Source organism: Pan troglodytes, chromosome 6 (assembly GCF_028858775.2).
Source record: "Pan troglodytes isolate AG18354 chromosome 6, NHGRI_mPanTro3-v2.0_pri, whole genome shotgun sequence".
NCBI classification, from domain to species: domain Eukaryota; kingdom Metazoa; phylum Chordata; class Mammalia; order Primates; family Hominidae; genus Pan; species Pan troglodytes.
The window spans coordinates 118,861,072-118,881,465 of record NC_072404.2 but is presented as its reverse complement, the minus strand read 5'-3'; the positions used below and the strand labels follow the sequence as shown (position 1 = coordinate 118,881,465).

General features: G+C 37.7%; 1 protein-coding gene across 2 annotated transcripts in view; it reads left to right on the top strand.

The window, feature by feature from the left end:
- The window catches only part of RELN (reelin), a 522,571-nt gene extending 502,705 nt beyond the window's left edge, over window positions 1-19,866 (top strand). The window contains exons 59-64 of one of the 2 annotated variants that reach the window (XM_003318728.5): window positions 594-755; window positions 1,524-1,681; window positions 5,017-5,236; window positions 7,566-7,763; window positions 8,445-8,543; window positions 18,745-19,866. In XM_003318728.5, coding sequence (XP_003318776.2) covers window positions 594-755; window positions 1,524-1,681; window positions 5,017-5,236; window positions 7,566-7,763; window positions 8,445-8,543; window positions 18,745-18,841 — 934 coding nt within the window. In that variant the 3' untranslated portion in view covers window positions 18,842-19,866. Of the gene's footprint in view, window positions 1-593; window positions 756-1,523; window positions 1,682-5,016; window positions 5,237-7,565; window positions 7,764-8,444; window positions 8,544-9,145; window positions 9,321-18,744 lie in introns of those variants that run through there. The other variant, XM_054656222.2, reaches the window with a different exon arrangement.
- Window positions 19,867-20,394: the final 528 nt, after the last annotated feature.

Genomic DNA, 20,394 nt, shown 5'->3' with positions numbered 1-20,394 from the left:
TCAAGGCTGCCACCAAGAAACTTTATATTTTAAATTTTATCAAAATAAGCAAAGCACTACATTTGTCCTCAGAGTAGAACTCTCTTATTCATGTTACTCATTTTCAACTACCTCTAACAAAAACTTTAATCAATGAATGATCTGAATATGCATCAGCCAGAGTCACCTCTTCTAAAGCATATTAGCAGTATTGAATAAAAGTCTGACATAGTTCAGTTACCTTATTAGGGTTAATAGCCCTCCGACTATCACCTTTAAACATTAATTACATTAAGTTTGAGAAGACAGACAATTTTGTCATTCAACTCCAGGTATATTTCTAGTGACAATGTCAGTAGGAAGAATCCACCAGAATTCATTGCTATGCATGCTATTATTTTATTCTGTTGTCCGTGTGCTTTTAAAGAGTCAGAATATTTCTTAAGAGAAACTATTTTAATTTTTTTATAATCTGTAATTATAAATGTTTATAGAAAACAGGAAACTCCTATACAAATATTTTAATTTAACCCGATCACAAAGCATTACCTTGACATTAACAGATTATATGTTTCTCTTACAATTTGTCTAACAAAGCCTTTTGGTTTCTGCAGATCGGATTCCTGGCAGCTCGTACAGACCCAGTGCCTTCCTTCCTCTTCTAACAGCATTGGCTGCTCCCCTTTCCAGTTCCATGAAGCCACCATCTACAACTCTGTCAACAGCTCAAGCTGGAAAAGAATCACCATCCAGCTGCCTGACCATGTCTCCTCTAGGTAGGTTGCAAATTAAGGTAAACTTTGTGAAATTATCTGGCCTCTCCACAGAGTTCATGCAGTGAGCTGAAAACAACTGACAGTGTGAGGCAGAGCTTTACATGCAGCCCTGGTGCCCTCTCCCATCTTCCCTCCTTTTCTCCCTCCTCTCACCAACCCATGCCCCCAAATGGCAACTGTATGTTCCAGGAGGAAATTGGAGTGTGTCTGTAAATGATTCAGAGATCTCAGATTTCCTTTGACTTAATACCATAGCATGTACCAAACTCAATCACAGGCCCTGAATGACAGACCCCAATCCAAGACTGGCATTGGCACCAGTTCTGCCCCAGTGTTCTGCCCTCCCAAAGGCTGCGCTTCTCATCCAGATACAAATACCAGCTGGGTGTGCAGGGCTGACAGGTTACACAGAGCTGCAGGATAAATACAATGGAGTGCAATCTTCCTAGAGCAGCATTCGGTTTACTCAAAGATTTGGAAAACGATACACCTGTGTAGGAAAAATGTATACAGATTTATTATGGACTAGAATAGGAAATTCACATGAAATTTTCAGAGAAGATACAAGCTTCCAGAATGGCATTTTGGGTTATACTCCCAGAGTCTAAGAAATACAAGTTCTCTCACCTCTGCCAGCAGGGTGCTTCAGGAAGACATTTGGGAAGCCCTTTTCTCACAAATAGTGCCCTCTCCCAGAGGCTGGAGGCAGGACGCAGCCATGGAAGTAACAACCTACTGAATCCCTTCTGCTCTCTGTGGTTCTTTCAGTGCGACACAGTTCCGCTGGATCCAGAAGGGAGAAGAAACTGAGAAGCAAAGCTGGGCAATTGACCACGTGTACATTGGAGAGGCTTGCCCCAAGCTCTGCAGCGGGCACGGATACTGCACGACCGGTGCCATCTGCATCTGCGACGAGAGCTTCCAAGGTCTGAATCCCAGGCTGCCAACTTTGATAGAGGAGACCAAGAGGTTCTCCTCATCTTAACATACATACAAAAGTCCACTAGGAAATGGATAGAAACTCCAGCCTGAGGGATCTGAGATTCATGACACACTCCTTGGTCACTCTTTAACTTTGGGACAAATTATTAAGCATAGATTTATGCAATATTCCTGAAGGCATTTTTTAAAATATAGAAATGAAATCTACTCCAGACATTCTATAAATATATAAGCATATAAATCCAGATATGCTAAATCAGGATATGGTATAGTACCTCACATTCTCTGTCTTTCATATAACTCCCTGCCCCTGCCCACAGCCCCAACACTTAATTTCCACTTCTGGGCCTCCCTCCTTCCTGGCCTAGCTGCCTGTGCCTACATACTTGACCAGTATCCCTCCTTCCTCAGCCTCTTCCAGCAGCAGCTGCCACTGTTCTCCTAAGATGTAGCTGAAAACTCAAAATGTTCTGGTTTCCAGGTCACTGTGACACTGACACACACACACACACACACACACACCTTTATGACTCAAAGAAATACATTTTCACTCCTTGAGTTTCTAGAGGTTGAGTATATATCCAGGGCAGAGAGTATCTACTCGACCCTTCACATCACAGGAAATTGTCTGTTGGTCTGTTAGAAGGTATGCAGGCCTGCTTTCCTTTGATCCAATGTTTCTAACAGGTTTCAGCCTCTATCATTACAAAGTTCGCTTTCCATAGTTAACATTCTATATCCTCATAGCTTAATACCTGGCCGATAGCAATGCTAATAAATCTTCTTTGAATTAATCCTTAACACTGTCTTATGCTTTACCATTTACATAGTATACACCAACTTATTCTTCAGTCGCTTATTATCTATGATATCCCCATCAGTTATCTATGGTTAATATAATTATTCCCATGCTACAGGCAAAGAAACTGAGACTCAGGGAGGCTAAATGACCTGCCTAAGGTCACACAGCCAGCATATATCAGAAAGACCACTAGTCAAGTTGTTCTTTCCAATCAGCCTTGCTGTCACTCATGGCTGAGAGATTTATCCAAGGAGGAGCAGAGTTAACACAATTTCCCCCAGATATACAATGTAAGAATCCATGTTTTTGAATTCTGGAGTCGGATCTATTTAGATTTCTTGGTTGATGTTGTTTCCTTGCATTGAAATCAAATGGATATGATTAATGTAGACTGCTGCACATCTCTGATGTTAGAAATTACTTAGCCATTTCCTTTCTCCCCTGGTGTCATTGTCACTGAGACCGGCTGGGTCTGTCACTATATTAGCTGGAGAATTTTAACTCTAGGCAAATGAGTGAATCAAATGTCTCACAAGAAGTCCTAGATGTCTGGAATTTGCCCTCTCCCCTGAACCTTAATTTGAAACTATTAAGGACATGTAGAAAAAATGTACTGTTTAAATCAAGGGGAAATGCAAGCACATACACGTTTGCTAATATCTTACTTAAATGTCAGTAATTCAGTTCAGTGGTCTCTTAGAGACACTTCCAGTTTTATCATTATTTATTTATCCCAGCTTCATTACTGAATATCTTTTTTTTTTTTTTTTTTTTTTGAGACGGAGTTTTCACTCTTGTTGCCCAGGCTAGAGTGCAGTGGTGTGATCTCAGCTCACTACAACCTCTGCCTCCTGGGTTCAAGTGATTATCCTGCCTCAGCCTCCTCAGTAGCTGGGATTACAGGCACATGCCACCATGCCCAGCTCATCTTCTTTTGTATTTTTAGTAGAGATGGGGTTTCACCGTGTTGGTCAGGCTGGACTCGAACTCCTGACCTCAGGTGATCTTCCCACCTCGGCCTCCCAAAGTGCTGGAATTACAGGCATGAGCCACCACGCCCCACCCATTACTGAATATCTTATATGTGCTAAATATTGTTTTAGGTGCTGGAATCCAACGAGTTAAAATATAGACACTGCTCTTAAGAATCATCAAGTGTACATTAACCTGTATTTTCTACAACAAATCATGCTAGGAAAAAAGAAATTAGATAGGCCTCTCATACCAGGGTGAGAGTTCACTACTGAGACCCACCATTGGTAAACATTCAAGGCCCAGCCAGATGCTGTGGTATTTAAACAACAGTTTTACACGGCAAATACAGACATGAGCACTACGTATTTTAGTAAACATTGACTCAAAGAAAATTGGATTTTTTTTCCAACAATATAAGCCAATAATTGCCAAAACAAAACATTTACTTTGGAAGTCTGTATCTACTTAGTATTTTGCCTTTTTTTTTTTTTTTTTTTTTTACTGTAACAACATTTTTTTTTCCTGGATTTTGTTATATTTCTTTTTTTTTTTTTTTTCTACTTTAAGTTCTGGGATACATGTGCAGAACATGCAGGTTTGTTACATAGGTATACATGTGCCAGGGTGGTTTGCTGCACCCATCAACCCATCATCTACATTAGGTATTTCTCCTAATGCTATCCGTCCCCTTGCCCCCTGCCCCAACAGGCCCAAGTGTGTGATGTTCCCCTCCCTGTGTCCATCTGTTCTAATTGTTCAACTCCCACCTATGAATTAGAACATGCAGTGGTTTGGTTTTCTATTCTTGTGTTAGTTTGCGGAGAATGATGGTTTCCAGCTTCATCCATGTCCCTGCAAAGGACATGAACTCATCCTTCTATATGGCTGCATAGTATTCCATGGTGTTTATGTGCCACATTTTCTTTATCCAGTCTAACACTGATGGGCATTTGGGTTGGTTCCAAGTCTTTGCTGTTGTGAATAGTGCTGCAATAAACATACATAAGTGTGCATGTGTCTTTAGTGTAGAATGATTTATAATCCTTTGGGTATGTACCCAGTAATGGGATTGCTGGGTCAAATGGTATTTCTAGTTCTAGATCCTTGAGGAATCACCACACTGTCTTCTACAATGGTTGAACTAATTTACACTCCCACCAACAGTGTAAAAGCTTTCCTATTTCTCCACATCCTCTCCAGCATCTGTTGTTTCCTGACTTTTTAATGATCACCATTCTAACTGACATGAGATGGTATCCCATTGTGGTTTTGATTTGCATTTCTCTAATGATCAGTGATGATGAGCTTTTTTTCAAATGTTTGTTGGCCACATAAATATCTTCTTTTGAGAAGTGTCTGTTCATATCCACCCACTTTTTGATGGGGTTGTTTGGCTTTTTTTTTTGTAAAGTTGTTTAAGTTCCTTGTATTTTGCCATTCTTACAGTAACAACTACTTAAATCTGAACTTGAATACTTGTTCTTAATCTTGAATGACTCTGGTTGGTCCACTTAATTTCTGTGACTGCTCCTTGTCCTCTAGGTGATGACTGCTCTGTTTTCAGTCACGACCTTCCCAGTTATATTAAAGATAATTTTGAGTCCGCAAGAGTCACCGAGGCAAACTGGGAGACCATTCAAGGTGGAGTCATAGGAAGTGGCTGTGGGCAGCTGGCCCCCTACGCTCATGGAGACTCACTGTACTTTAATGGCTGTCAGATCAGGCAAGCAGCTACCAAGCCTCTGGATCTCACTCGAGCAAGGTACCCAAACCTCCGTATTGTAGTCCAGACATAGAATTAGTCACAAGCCCAGTGATTGTCCATTGTCTGTTAGATAGGATTGTGAACTTCATGGCACAGATGTCACTAAGTAGTGAAAACCTATCATTTGAATTTGGGACAAGGAAGCATATATGTTTCACAACTCAGAATTATGTTTCGCTTAAGTTTATTAGAGAATTGCTTTGTATTTCTTCACCCACAATGGCTGAGTGGTGGTAATGTAGGCATAAACCCAGAGAAATGGCCAAATATTTTAAAAAATGGTTAGGGATAAACTACATAGATAATTTAATGTTGAGCATAGGCAAGTATATAAATATAAATGTGTATGTGAAATAAATTTGTAGCAATGCAAACATATGCCTATATTTAGCTTATGTAAGTACAATAAATAGAAATGGAGGATGGGTGGATGGTTGGATGGATAAGATCTTTAAAATTTTATGTGCTATAATTGCTGAGGGTTAAATTGCTGAGGGTTAATGCAGAGTAGAGTGGGCAGAGACCTTGCAAATGGACTAGGGAAGTGACTGACAAAGACATAAGGAGGATTGAATTTCCTTCCCTACCTGCCCTTCCCAGCTTTGTCTACCTTATCTAGAGTAAACACAGCTTTTTGTCTATATAATTCAAGAAAAGATTCTTAGGCTTAAAAAAGGTTGCTAGGTATTACTGTAGAGTATTTCTTGAATGCTGAAAAGTGTTCAGTAGCTATGAGAATATTTGAGAAATAGATGTGTTTGATTAATGGGAAGATAGTTTACATGAAACCTTTCACTTTGGAAAATATAATATTAGTGTTGTATTTTCACAAGCGGAAAGGCAGGTTTGGGGGCCCTTCATATGATAAACAATGAAAATAAAATTAATTCCTGTATGGAAACCATGACATAAGTTGCATCTATCATCTTCCTTTTTTTTTTTTTTTTTGCCTGCCAAAAAGATATACTTAATCTAGAGATAACCTGGTGTTTTCTGTAACACCATCATATATAGCTGCAACTAGGTGCATAGTTAGCAATGGCACACTATGTTTTCAATTAGTTTATGCATTTATACATTTTTAAGTCTAGCTCTTTATTCCACCACCTACTTTAAATTAGGTACTCTGTTAATCATGAGGAATCTTATGAGGATTTATTTCCCATGCCTAAAAGCTCTATCTAGGGCAAGGATGACAATGAAAAGCAAAATGTCATGTTGAACAGAATAGCCGACATGGTTCAGAACCTGCACGTCCTAACTCAGTTTTCCCTCAGCTCTGATCTCCAGACAGCCTTTCCTAAAACAGTCATAATAATTTATCCCCATCCAGATGTGTTCAGCTTGGAGCTATTTGTAAAAAGAATGCAGCATAAATAGCGTGGTTGTATTCCATGTCCTCTCCATGTCCTCAGCTGTCTGTTTGGCCCACGTTTCCTTTCAGAGAATAGAAGGTGTTCTAAATGAAATACTCTAACAAGATTTCCAACATCATGAAAAGAGGACACATCTTTGAAAGTCGAAAATACTTTGTGTAGAAAATAAGCCTTATGAGGTTTTCACATGTATAATATAGAAGACAATATAAATAAATTTTGTTACTAACAGTGATATAGTCGTAAGACTGGCTGCTTCACAGATGTGAGGGCGATCTGGCTGTGACATCTGTCAATTCATTGATCACCAGGGTTGATTCAGCTGATCCGGCTAGCTAGGCAGGTGTCCCCTCCCTCCCTCACCACTCCATGTGCGTCCCTCCCAAAGCTGCATGTGGGTGAAGAGGATAACCATCCCCAATAGGGGAGGATCAGTCTTTGGTCAAGGGTATACAAGTAGCTGCGCTCCCCTGCTAGAATCTCCAAACAAGCTCTCAAGACTGGCTGCTTCTGTTTCTATTATATTATGAACTTAGAAATTATGGACTTTAGGAACAAGAAAAGATTAAGGAAGTATAATTCCTTTAATACTTCCTGAATTTAGTATAAAGATGATTTCCCAGCCGGGCACAGTGGCTTACACCTGTAATCCCAGCACTTTGGGAGGCCGAGGTAGGTGGATCACCTGAGGTCAGCAGTTTGAGACCAGCCTGGCCAACATGTTGAAACCCCGTCTATACTAAAAATACAAAAATTATCCAGGCGTGGTGGCGCACACCTGTTATGCCAGCTACTAGGGAGACCGAGGCAGGAAAATCGCTTGAACCCAGTAGGCAGAGGTTGTAGTGAGCCGAGATCACACCACTGTACTCCAGCCTGGGTGACAGAGCAAGACTCCATCTCAAAAAATAAATAAATAAAAATAAAGATGATTTCCCTGTGTTTTTCAGCAAAATCATGTTTGTTTTGCAAATTGGGAGCATGTCGCAGACGGACAGCTGCAACAGTGACCTGAGTGGCCCCCACGCTGTGGACAAGGCGGTGCTGCTGCAATACAGCGTCAACAACGGGATCACCTGGCATGTCATCGCCCAGCACCAGCCAAAGGACTTCACACAAGCTCAGAGAGTGTCTTACAATGTCCCCCTGTAAGTGGCCCAAATGGAAAGGCATGGTCTCATGCACAATCCCTTTGTGAATCCCTGGGAATCACAAAGTTTGAGGTAGAAGTTGGGTAAAGTTAATGCACCAATGCCACAAAACTAGGTGGTGGCAGAACGAAGACTAACCCAGATCTCCAAAGTGCTGTTACTGTTTTCGATTAGGACAAGAAAGGCACAAATTAAAGCAAGGAATAAGGACAAGAGGGAATAGACAATAATAACTAAACGCAAGGGCAGTTTTTGCCAATTTCCCTTGTTTTAACCAGTTTTTCTAGTCTTAGGAAACATTTATTTTCTGCTGGTGTGCTAGTTTGAAATTTTACTGAGGTTAAGCAGTCATGTCAGTTTTGCTTTGCATTGTAAGCCCAGCTTCTAGCACAGTGTCTGTCACACAGAAAGCACTCCATGCTTGACCAAATATCTTCTGGGTATTAATGGAACAAGGGAAAGGAGGGAGAGAGATGGAAAAGTTTTACAAGTCCTTGAGTAGCCAATAAAATTTAATGCTGCTCAGAAGAATACTATGACCTAAGCAAATCTGAATTCCATGCATAACATTTTGTTGATTTAGATTAGCCTATTATAATATTTGACATCTAGAAGTCAAATACCAAAAAGTTCTGTTTCCTAATGTATAACTTCTTTGTCCTTCTGTGTGTGACCCAGGGAGGCACGGATGAAAGGAGTCTTACTGCGCTGGTGGCAACCACGCCACAATGGAACAGGTCATGATCAATGGGCTTTGGACCATGTGGAGGTCGTCCTGTGAGTATCTATTACATGGCATCCCATGTCCATTTCAGGAAGGTTTGAAATTCCTTTGATATAGCATGACCCTTAATTCAGTAAGATCCGTTTTTGATGAGAAGCCCCCACAGCAGCACTTTGGCTTACACTCTTTTGCAACTGCAAGCTATAGCTCAAGTCATCAGTGAAATAGCAAAGCCCCGAATGAAATGTAATGTACCTTAGAAAACTTCCATAAGCACAACATTTATTTAAGGGTTGACAATATTGGTTAAATTGGATAAAACAAAAGTCTCCAGGTAAATGGGAAACCATGTCTTAAGGCAGATCTGGGTTGCCTTATAAAATGAAATGACATCCTTGAAGAGGAAGGATCTGTAGTGGGCGGTGTCTGAAGTGTTACTAGCTAACGTGCCCAATTACAGACATTCTCCATTGAATGATGTGGTTGCAACTAGAACAAAGAGTTTGTGGTTTCAGATTCCTCCTGACCAATCCCAGCACCTAACAAGTTAAAGGTGTTTTTCCCTCTTTATATAATAAAGCTGTCACCACTCTCACCTGGCCGGGTTGACTGTTCCCTCACAGAGAGATGACTTGCTTTTTCTCTAATGATCTAGTTCCTGTAGAACTGGAATGCTTATGTCTCGACGGGTTCGGACTGATGGCTCCAAGTGGTTGGCAAGGAGAGGCGAATCTTCTCGGTAGATAGGTTCAAATGTTCATTCTGTTTACCAAATCCAAAATGAAATCAGTCCCTTGGCTGATTTCAGTCATTTTGCAAGCAAATTTAAGTGATTAATTGGTAGGAAAACTACCAGATTTGTTTTGGTTCAGTCATAGCCATGAGCTGAATTTTCCAGTCTTGAGCTAGCCCTCGTCTTAGTTTTCACTGAGGCACCTGCTTGCATGGCATCCATATCAACCCCCAAATCCAAGAGCAACCTGGTCCCCACACTAGCCTCCTGTGCGCGCTGCTGCTTTTGGACAACTTGCTGGGCTCTGCCTCCACAAGACAAAGTTGAAGTTTAAACTAACAGTCCAGACTCATTTGAATCTAAATATAAGGCTGATGTTTTACTTAGATACTGATTTCCTCAGACTACGTTATTCCAGCAGAATAAAATAACCTGGGCGCTGAAATGAATCTATGTACAGTAAGGCCATAGAGAGATTTCCAAATAGACCAAAATCCAACCCTAGAACCATTTTACCCTGGCTACTTGCCTTTCAAAACAGCACTTCTCAATCTGTTTGAACGTCAAAATCATTTGGGAAGCTTTTGAAGACATCAAAAAATGTCCCAATGCCCAGGCCCATCCCTTTGGATGGGGCTTTAAATTGATCTGCAGTGGGAACTGGGCATCATTCTTGTTTTAAAAGCAGCTCAGGTGATTCTCATAAACTGGTAGATAATAAAATGAGAGTCAATAACCACTTCTTATCTTTCAAGTGGCTTGCCAATACAATTTGCATTAATGGGGCTTCCTGTGCCTGACAAAGCATTACCAAACTCCTGTGGAAACTTCAAAACCTGACAGTCCTCAAAAGAAGGCAGGATAGTAATCCTGCCCCTTGAGTAAACACAATAATTCTTAACATATCACACATTTGAGTAGATATTTTCATCCTGCCCAAACAATCAATTGCACTTACCTATTTTGGATTTCAGAGACATATCATCACCAGTAATTTCCTCACTTATACTAAGATTAAAAAGCAGGGGCGAGGGGTTCAGAGGCACCAATATACCAGCCAGTGTAAAAGCAACCCCTTCACATATTGGAAACAGGACTCTATTCCTTGCTCCCTGTCAACATGCTGCCTTAGAGGCCGTCAGAGCACCGGCAGGAAGCCTCAGCACACAGCACCCAAGAGAGTCTCCCAGGTCACCTGGTGTTGGAATTAATGCTTATAAGCAACTACCAGCATCAAGCTCCATATTTTAAATACTTTGAAGAATTTGTCATCTACCAGGCTCTTATCCTGATAAGTCTGTTCTTATCCTGCATCATTATCTCAAACTCTCAGAGCACTAAAACATTTTGAATGAGACAAGAGCATTGCTACATTTGCATGGTGTTGTATGCTTTGAATTTTACTCCAAGTCTTCTTTCAGGAATAATTTAAAAATTATAATTTTATATGTACCACCATATGCTTTTATGTATATATAATTTCAAAAGCAAATGCAGTCTCTTTAATGACATTTCAAAAATTTGTTAAAGGAATTTATTTTCCTTCTTTTTGAAGAAAAGAAATAGCTCACAAAGCTGAGTTCAATAAATGAGTTGTTTCAAAACATACATAATACTAAGATGTTATATTTCCAGAACTATGTTTTTGATGTTTTGCTCTGGTCTTAGAGTGTAACATTTCTACACCACTCTACCCTTTCAAAGTACTTCTTTTCAAAAGAGCCACAAAGAGTTTTTTTTGTTTTTTTTTTATTATACTTTAAGTTTTAGGGTACATGTGCACATTGTGCAGGTTAGTTACATATGTATACATGTGCCATGCTGGTGCGCTGCACCCACTAACTCGTCATCTAGCATTAGGTATATCTCCCAATGCTATCCCTCCCCCCTCCCCCCTCCCCACCACAGTCCCCAGAGTGTGATATTCACATGGACACAGGAAGGGGAGCCACAAAGAGTTTTAAGGCATTCATTAGTATGCAATTAGTAGCTCTACAAAATAATTACTTCAATTCATTCATTCATTTGATGAGCTCAAAATAAAGTTCCAGATAATTCAAAAAATTAAATATAATAGTTTTCCAGAGTGTCTTTCAATCATATGAGGCACAAAGAAGCTAGAGCCAAGGTTCATGTCATGATCACAAATATTCTTAATTATAACTTTGCTTCAGAGGATGTATATTTAGAAATAGGTGGAATACCTCCATAAACCCCTATTAACTGAAAGCATTCTCTTAATTAACTGCATTTTTGTATCAGAACACTTGATTATTTGAACTAGCAATGTTAACTCCTCAAGCATGGCAGGGAGAGGAGCAGACTGAGGCTTGTATCTTAAGAGGTACAAACCCTACGTAACTGTATGTTACAAACAGGGCTACTGATATGTTTTTGCAACTAATGGTTGGGGCATACATTTCACTTAGGAATTTTTAGAAATATACTTCTTTTTTTAAGTGAAGGTTGGCTTTAATCTAACTTTATTACCATAGTTTCGCTTTTGTGCATGTGCACCAAGGACACATGCTAAAAACCCTTAGAAAGAAAAATGATGGTCATGCATGGTATCTTATATTGAGTTTAACCTCAGTACTGCCCATATTAGCCAAGAAAACACAAGTTTAATGAGAACAAACTTAGCACTTTCAACAATATTTCAGGGTTTAAAAGTGTATCCTAAATGAACAAGATTTGTAATATATTTTTAATTAAATGGTTTAATTCTAAAATACATGTGGAAGGATTTGATTTTCATAAATATGGACATACAGAATGACAAGCCCCACACCATAAAGATGAAAACCACCCTTTAGCATTTAACAAGCAGTCTCTCATGCTTGTTTGAGAGTGTAATCTTCCCACTCTCATATTTTCCAAAAAAACCTGCACATGAAAAGCACTTCACGATGATTAGCCCCTGCTAATCTGCCGTATAACAGATGAACCGAATTGACAGATAATGTTTTTCCAGCCTCACTAGCTTATAAAAAGTCCTCATTCCATAAAGTCTGAATGATGTGGCATAACACGATCATTGACAATCAAGTGTCAGAAACCTAATTTCTCTGAATTCATTTGCTAGCATAGAATATTTATTTTTCAGTATATGTTTATGAATACATTGGGCAGATCCCTCACAAGATCCATGCTGGTGAGGTTCTTCTTAGGATAAAAGAGAATTTGTTGTCTTAACCATTTTTGTTGGGCACTCATACTTCTATCCTAAGAATCTCTCTCACCCAATTCGCATTTCATTCACACATCACATTTCCTGTGTACGTGTCTAAGTCACACCTGTCATGTGTATAATGAAGTGGGCCAATTTTTGCATGTGTACCTTGAAAGCTCAGTAAAAAGCCTTCGTGAATGAATTTACTAAAAAGTGAATTAATACCACATTTACGGAGAACTGCAAACCTTATGTTGCTAACTATGGTCTTAAAAGCATTTATCAGAGTTTAAAATGAGTTCCATCGTGACCATCCCCTCATGCTCTTCATTATCAAGATACTGTCACATTTTTGGCACAAATGATTTACGGAAATGAGCATATTACATTTGTTGCAAAGCATATTTGTCCTTTATTAAATATGATTGTGTTATCTGACATAGAAGACTTCTGTATTTTTTAAAGCCCATTCCTTAATATATTCAGGAATTAGTATTTCTTAAAATGTAAAATAATTGAAAAATCAGATAATAAAATTAGTAGTTATTAAGCTATTAATATTTATAATTTATATGCAACATTTATGCCAAATGTAGTACTACAGCTACATGTACCTTAACATATGGTTATGAGCAAATATTGCATGTTGCATTACATAGAAAAGTATATGTAGATATTGGGTATAGAAGAATAAGAAATAACTTCTTTAATTTTTATTTTCAAAAGAGATGAAAAATCCTATATTGCGTCTAAACCTGATCAGACTTTTATGACTAATCACAGTGCTGCATGCATTGAAAGGCATTTTTTAACTTGTGTTATATTTCATTATTTGCTGTCATTGGTTTTCCACTAGAGTAAGGTAAGTCCTCCTTACTAAATCTGGGGAACTGTTTACTAATAGTTTCATCAGTGACACCAAACTTAACTGAGAAGTTTTGTAAAGCACCTTTGCAACTAAAAAAAAAAAAATCTATGAAAACAGTAATAAATGATACTGGTATATATTGGAACATTTGAAACTTATTTCCATGTAAATTCGGAGTCAGTCAAATTGAGATAAGTCCCTAATATATACAATATAGGGCACAACAGCATAGACCAGAGTGCTAGTCAGCATTTCATCATTGGGCAACAGATTTGACTTAGATTCTGCTCTGTGCTTGACACCGTATTGGGTGCCCTTGAAGTGCTCACAGTTGATAAATTTGTTATGAGGGACAAGGGAAAATAGAAATGTGTGCAAAAGATTTAGGGACTCTGATTAAATGGAATGTCTTTCAAAAGACCTACTATGCCGAAGATGCATGAGGGTCCCTTGACTTACCAATTCTCCTCTAAGTTAATAACTGAATTGGCAGACGGAGTAGATGTATTCATAATACTTAGGAGTTCTAGATCTTGTCCTTAGGTAAGATTGGCCACTTTTAATATATTCTTGTATTTGTCCTCTGAGATTCTTTAAAATTTAAGAAGGCAAAATGGTTATAATTTATTGAACATCTATATATAGTGCTAGTTTTCATTTAATCCTTACAGCTCCCTGAGGTGCACATTATTGGATATTATTCTCATCCCCATTTAGCAGAGAAGAGAAATATGAAATCTTCAGTATGTGTGAGATGTTTGTGTCTGCACTTATTTATGCATAGCCTTCCTGAAAATGCATGGCCTTTAAGTCAAATGTGTGGCATCCTCTATGCAGGGAAGTTTCAGTGATAGTTTGAATGGCAGCTTCCTGTCTTACACTCACCAATATTTCTAAGATATGTTGAACAGTCCACTGGATTCTTATGTCTGCATTCATATAAATCATTATTTGTTCTACCATATGTTTTGGTGGTAAATTACTGACAAGTAGAAATGCGTATATTTCTATGAGCTCAAATTAGTATCAATTCTCTATCTCCTCCATTTCCTTTAGAATCCATTAAAAAATCAATTGAATTGTTTTCATCATAATAAATGAACTAAGATTGTGTCTCCTTTAAAGAGTAACAGTTCAAAAGAGCACAGAGTCACTAGTTATTCAAAGATCTTGCAATGGCCATATTTCCTATGCAGAAACAAGGAAACACGTTATAATTCTATATGCCATCTAAGTCCCTAAACTCCCTTGGCAATAATGGACATTTACATTATCATTTCCAAGAAGCCTTTGTTGTTCATTCTCCCTTCTTTCAATTACTTACTCATAATGGAAGAATTTAAAAATGGACCTAGTTCTATCCACAACCAAAGCAAATTGATATGTCAAGTGGCATAGCTGATGTGCCTTGGGGTGAACATTACCTCCTTTTATTGAACTTAAAATAAAAATTACTTTCTCTGGTAATTGCAGTGAATAAATAAATCTTTAAAAGTTCATTGCACTTCTTATTTCAGTTATAAGGTTATCTATAGCTGTACATCAAAATGTATCAAAAACAAAAAATAGGCTCACAAATATACCACACCAAAAAATGAGTAAATATAAGATAAATTTGTTAAAAATTCCCCTAATTCCCAATGCTGTTAGACATTTTAGAAGGTACAATAACTGTTTAGTAACCATGTCAATTTATTAAGTGGTCTTAGAGGCAGACAGCATTTTAGTATAGCTTGCCATAGTGGTTGATTTTCAAAGGCTCATAAACTGGAAATATCCACTTCATTAGATTTCAACCTAACTGACTCAAAAGATTTTTATATTTCACATACCAAATTACCACCTAGTTTCCACGATGCTTTGATAGTGTGGTGTTTTTTGTTTGTTTGTTTGTTTGTTTGTTTTTGAGACAGAGTCTCACCGTGTCACCCCAGGCTGGAGTGCAGTGGCACAATCTCAGCTCACTGCAACCTCTGCCTCCCAGGTTCAAGCAATTCTCCTGCCTCAGCCTCCCAAGTAGCTGGGACTACAGGCGCGTACCACCACGCCTGGCGTGCCACAACACCCAGCTAATTTTTTGTATTTTTAGTACAGATGGGGTTTCACTCTGTTAGCTGGATGGTCTTGATCTCCTGACCTCATGATCTGCCTTCCTCAGCCTCCCAAAGTGCTGGGATTACAGGTGTGAGTCACTGCACCCAGCTGCCATTTTTAATGTGACTATATAAACACTAGGCATCTATAGCAAGTCCATTACTATATGCATATCAACATTCTCAGGAATCCAAAGATATGATACTGATACATAAACTTTTTCAAAATTAAAGAGCACCCAGGCCAGGCACAGTGGCCATGCTTGTAATCCCAGCACTTTGGGAGTCCAGGGCAACAGGATCACTTGAGGCCAGGAGTTCGACACCAGCCTGGCCAACATAGCAAGACCCTGTCTCTACCAAAAAAATTAGAAATATATTTAAAATCTTTTAAGAAAAAAATGTTATTTTAAAAAAGAACATCCAGTGATTCAAAATGTCCCCTAAATTGGTTTTAAGCTTCTACCTTGGACTAGCTTTTAGGGCACTAAAGATCTGCAACCTGCTAGTATTTATTTTCTCACCTATAAAGATGGAGACTTTCAATCAGCTCCATAATAAGTAAATAATTATATGGAGACGTTGCTTTAAAGCTGTTAAGTAAGCACATCAAGTTTTGTTAAAACTGAATGTTCTTTTGTTCCCATATATTAAGGTAACTTTCATGTCAATCTAGGTTGCATTGAGATAACAAAATATCTTGAGTGTTCTAACTTCATGTTTTTTCATGTAAAATATTTTAACTATTTTAAATTCTCTTTGAGTACCTTATACCTTTAAACGTGTTTTAACAGAATAATTTTCATTGCTTTAACTTTGCAATTATTCCTTATAGTTAAAGAGTAATGATTTACAGCAGGAATCCAATCAGTAAGTCACCATAAGTTCAACAAACATGCCTTGACCACCCATGCACGGGTCAGGCAGGAGGCTCAGTGCTATGGTGTGGGGGTGGGGGGAGTTGGGGGACTGGCCCCCATACCAACAAAAGTTTAGTTGTGGGGAGCCAAGATATGAACACAAACTCCTTCAAAGCAGGAAATGAGCACTATGAGAGTTCAAAGTAAAAAAAAAAAAGTTCACTTATAGAGGGAGTAAACAAAGAAAATGTAATACTTGAACACGTAGAATCTAGGAAGTGATGTTGACAGCTGGCCAATGAGGCGGGTAGAAAGGACTCAAGGCGTTTGAGTAGAGCGGTTTGTATAGGAATGTAGAAAAATAAAGGGCAGAATAAGATTAAGCATGAAGAGGACTTGAAACGTCTGTTTAAGTTGGCTTAGCTGTTGCTCCATAGATAAGAGGATTCTGCATGGTTTTGGGCAAAGTGAAGCCAGTGTTTGAGGAAAAGTTTACTGAATCTGGTGTGCAAAATCAACTGCATGTATGTGTAGGAAGGTATACATGCACATGTATACAATTATGCATTCAGTTATACTTTCTTAGTATTTCAGGGGTTTCCTTTCAGTGGAGTTTTGTTTTTTTTTTTTCATAAAAGGAAAAAAGTTAAGGAGGCTAGTTCAGGGGGCCACTATAATAGCTCAGGGAAAGAACTATAAGGCGACTGAGGATGCTGGCAGTAACACAGCTAGTTCCAGTCCCAAGATTTTGTGAATAAAGGAGCAACAGGATAATTTTTCTTGACACTTGATTAGTTCAATACATTAATTCCTTGGGGGTTTTTTTGTAACTCAATTTTACATAGGCAGCAGTTAGTACTTATAGCAGCTAATAAATGGATAAATTTGGGTCATTCAACTGTGACACTGAAACTGATCAACTTAGTTGATACATGTAATATTGTCACATGGAGGGGATGGGAGGGGGAGGATAGTAAATCTGCCTAAAGACAAAACCTGATTTTTTTGAAATCTTTTTCTCTATAATGTCTTCAGGATATATTCTTTGTTTCCATTTTATTGTTTCTAGCATTTTGATATTATTGAAATCTAGCAGGGGATGTTATTAGTACCTTTTTTATTTTATAAAATATGTATCAATTTGACGTCTTTGTATCAATATTTTAGCACAGATGCTATTGCTTTTTGATTATACATATCTGATGAAATTCAATTTATGTCTTTTCCTTTGAGATATTTTATTATAAATTTTCTAATGATGAACCTGTGAAATTATCTTGTTTTAAAGTTTATATTTTACAAGTGCTAGTATAATATGCCTAAGTATAATACCTATTATACTGGGTAAAATATCATTTTACACCTTACTAGCATATTGATGATTGATAATGCAGATTATACTGCTCAGAACAAAATTACCCTTTCCCCCCTCTCCTACCCTAACTCAAGTTCATGTCATATTGATCTTTATGTTGGAATCACATCACATGACATTATGTACATTTTATATCTTCATGGAATTAGGGAGAAAAGGCTTTGGGACCATGAGGAAACTCAGTGAATTTGAAATATACTGATAGGCTCACTCTCATAAACCACATATTGATGCCACATATAGATATATTGTCACTCAGGTCAGTGTGAGAATATGATCCTTTCAGTGATGTTATAGCTCACGATCCTTTTTAAAGGACTATACCAAAACATTAACAGCTATCACTACTAGTATTGTACAGTTTCCCACAGGATCCTGAAATCCATCTTCAGTATTTTTATCAGCTTCACACACAGCATATATGTATAAATGTGTGTATGTACATATGTGGGGGAAAACATACATACATATTTACAATTATACATTTGGTTACACTTTCTTAGTATTTTATGACCTCTTTTCAGTGGAGTGTCTCTTTCCTAAGGCCATGTTTATAAAATATAACCCAGATGCTTATGGTTTGAGGAAGACAAGAGAATCCAACATTCTGAGAAAAACCAACCTCCTTATTTTGTCTCATGGGACTGCATGAACTAGGAATGTCAAGCTGATCCAGCTAACAGTCTGTTTCTTTGTTTTTAGTTTTTAAGCTTTAAATGAGAATGTTTGCTAAAGGAACCAAATTATTTTTCCTACTTGTTAAAGATATATTTAAATAAGGCAATGGGTATAGAGCACACTTCTCAAATGAAAGGTACCTAAGTAAATATTTTCAGGAAGCATTCAAGAATAAAATTAAAATTTAAAACAGTTTGCTTTTGCTATGAATCAAGAGAATTTCACATATTTTCTGGTTCAGAGCTCACTCATGAAAAGACAGGGATTTCTTCAAGGCCAAAGGCAGTGAGTATAGGTCCCAGCCTTTAGTTCCTCTGACCCTGGGTGGTAATGTGAGCATGACCTATTAACCCTGAAAATTTTCAAATAAATATCAGAGTAACTTAGGACCTAGAATAGATTGCATGTTCAATGATGGGACTTACATGCTCTTTTTCCTTTCCTTCCCTGCCTCTATCCTGTTTGATTTTAACAGCACTCGCAAACAAAATTACATGATGAATTTTTCACGACAACATGGGCTCAGACATTTCTACAACAGAAGACGAAGGTCACTTAGGCGATACCCATGAAGAATCAAAAAGTTTATTTTTTTTCTTCCAACATGTGATGTGTTGCTCTCCATTCTTTTAAATCTCGCACTACATCTGATATCAGGAAATATCTGTGAAGGACTTGGTGATTACCTGAAAGCCCTTCTCAAGACCGAGTGTACACCACTTTCCCACACTGTGAACTAATGACAAGTGACTTATTTACTCATAAGTAAATGTCTTCATGTTGATGTGTCCGTGAAAGTTGTGATCTGTTGTAATATCAGTTACAGTGGCAGTATTGACAATAAGAAACAGTTTAACAGAAAAATGAAATTTAAGCACAAAAAATTTAAGAGATTTTATGTTTAAAATGGCATTTAGCACAGTATTTAACATTCTTGGTCACAAAGCTATTTAAGTGGACTGTATTTCAGCTATGTCTCATGTTTTATATGATTAAATTATCATTGTTTGTCCTTTATGTATTCTCTTCTACAATATAACACATTGAAACTGTATTTACTTGTTATGTTGTAATATTTTGCTGCTGAATTTGGGGCTACTTATATTCTGCAGAAAATTAATTGAAATACCTATTCAAGAAGATAGTTGTAAAGATATTGTATCTATCTCCTTTAATATACATCTTAAAAATGTATGTTGGTTTAGCGTTGTTTTGTGGGTAAGAAAAATGCTTGACCCTGAAATATTTTCTACTTTAAATTGTGGATGAAGACCCTATCTCCCACAAATAAGTTCCCATTTCCTTGTCTAAAGATCTTTTTTTAAGTGTTCTGTGGCTGATTTACTAACAGTAACTGCCATTTTTTGTCTGTGATAACAGAGTGATTTGTAAAACAGTGGTTGTTTTTTCATTGTGTTTTCTTTGTGGATTGTTTTTTCTGCGGGTCATATTCATACCTTCTGATGAAGTTGTACAACACCAGCAACATTATAATGGCCCTGTAGCTCTGAATGCTATTTGTGTAACTGAAAGGTTGCACTCTAGGGTGAACCAAGCTAAAAGCCCATGCTTAAATAAAAATTAAGTCCAAAAGCCATTGAAGTTCATTGGTCTTCATTCATTTTTAATTAAATTTTATGTAAGATTTGCAAGGCTGGTCAGTTTGGAAGTTATGATGTCAAATATTTGCACCAGTTTTTGGTTTCATCATTGATAATAGCAATTAGAAGCCACATTTTCAATTTAGCCATTTTTCTCTTATTCACCTTTTTCTGCTAATTACTCTGTAATTCCACTAAGAAAAGTCAATAGATAATTCCAATAATGACTTCACTCCTGAGAATTTTGTGAGCTGCTAACGCTTGTCTCATCATAAGCACTCATATGTTCATTGAGTAAATATTTATTGAGTGTTTGCTATGGTCCAGGCACTGTGCTAAGTATTGAGGATAAAATGGTGATTGAAACATTTTCCCTTCTTGATTTTAACATCTACAAAATAAAAAGTATGTTAATATCATTGATTTTTGTTTTGTTTTGTTTTACTTTCAAGAGGAGGAAAAAAATAAGAAAAAAACGTTAAAACTAGAGGTTTCAGCAATGGCAAACTTTCTCAATACTTTTG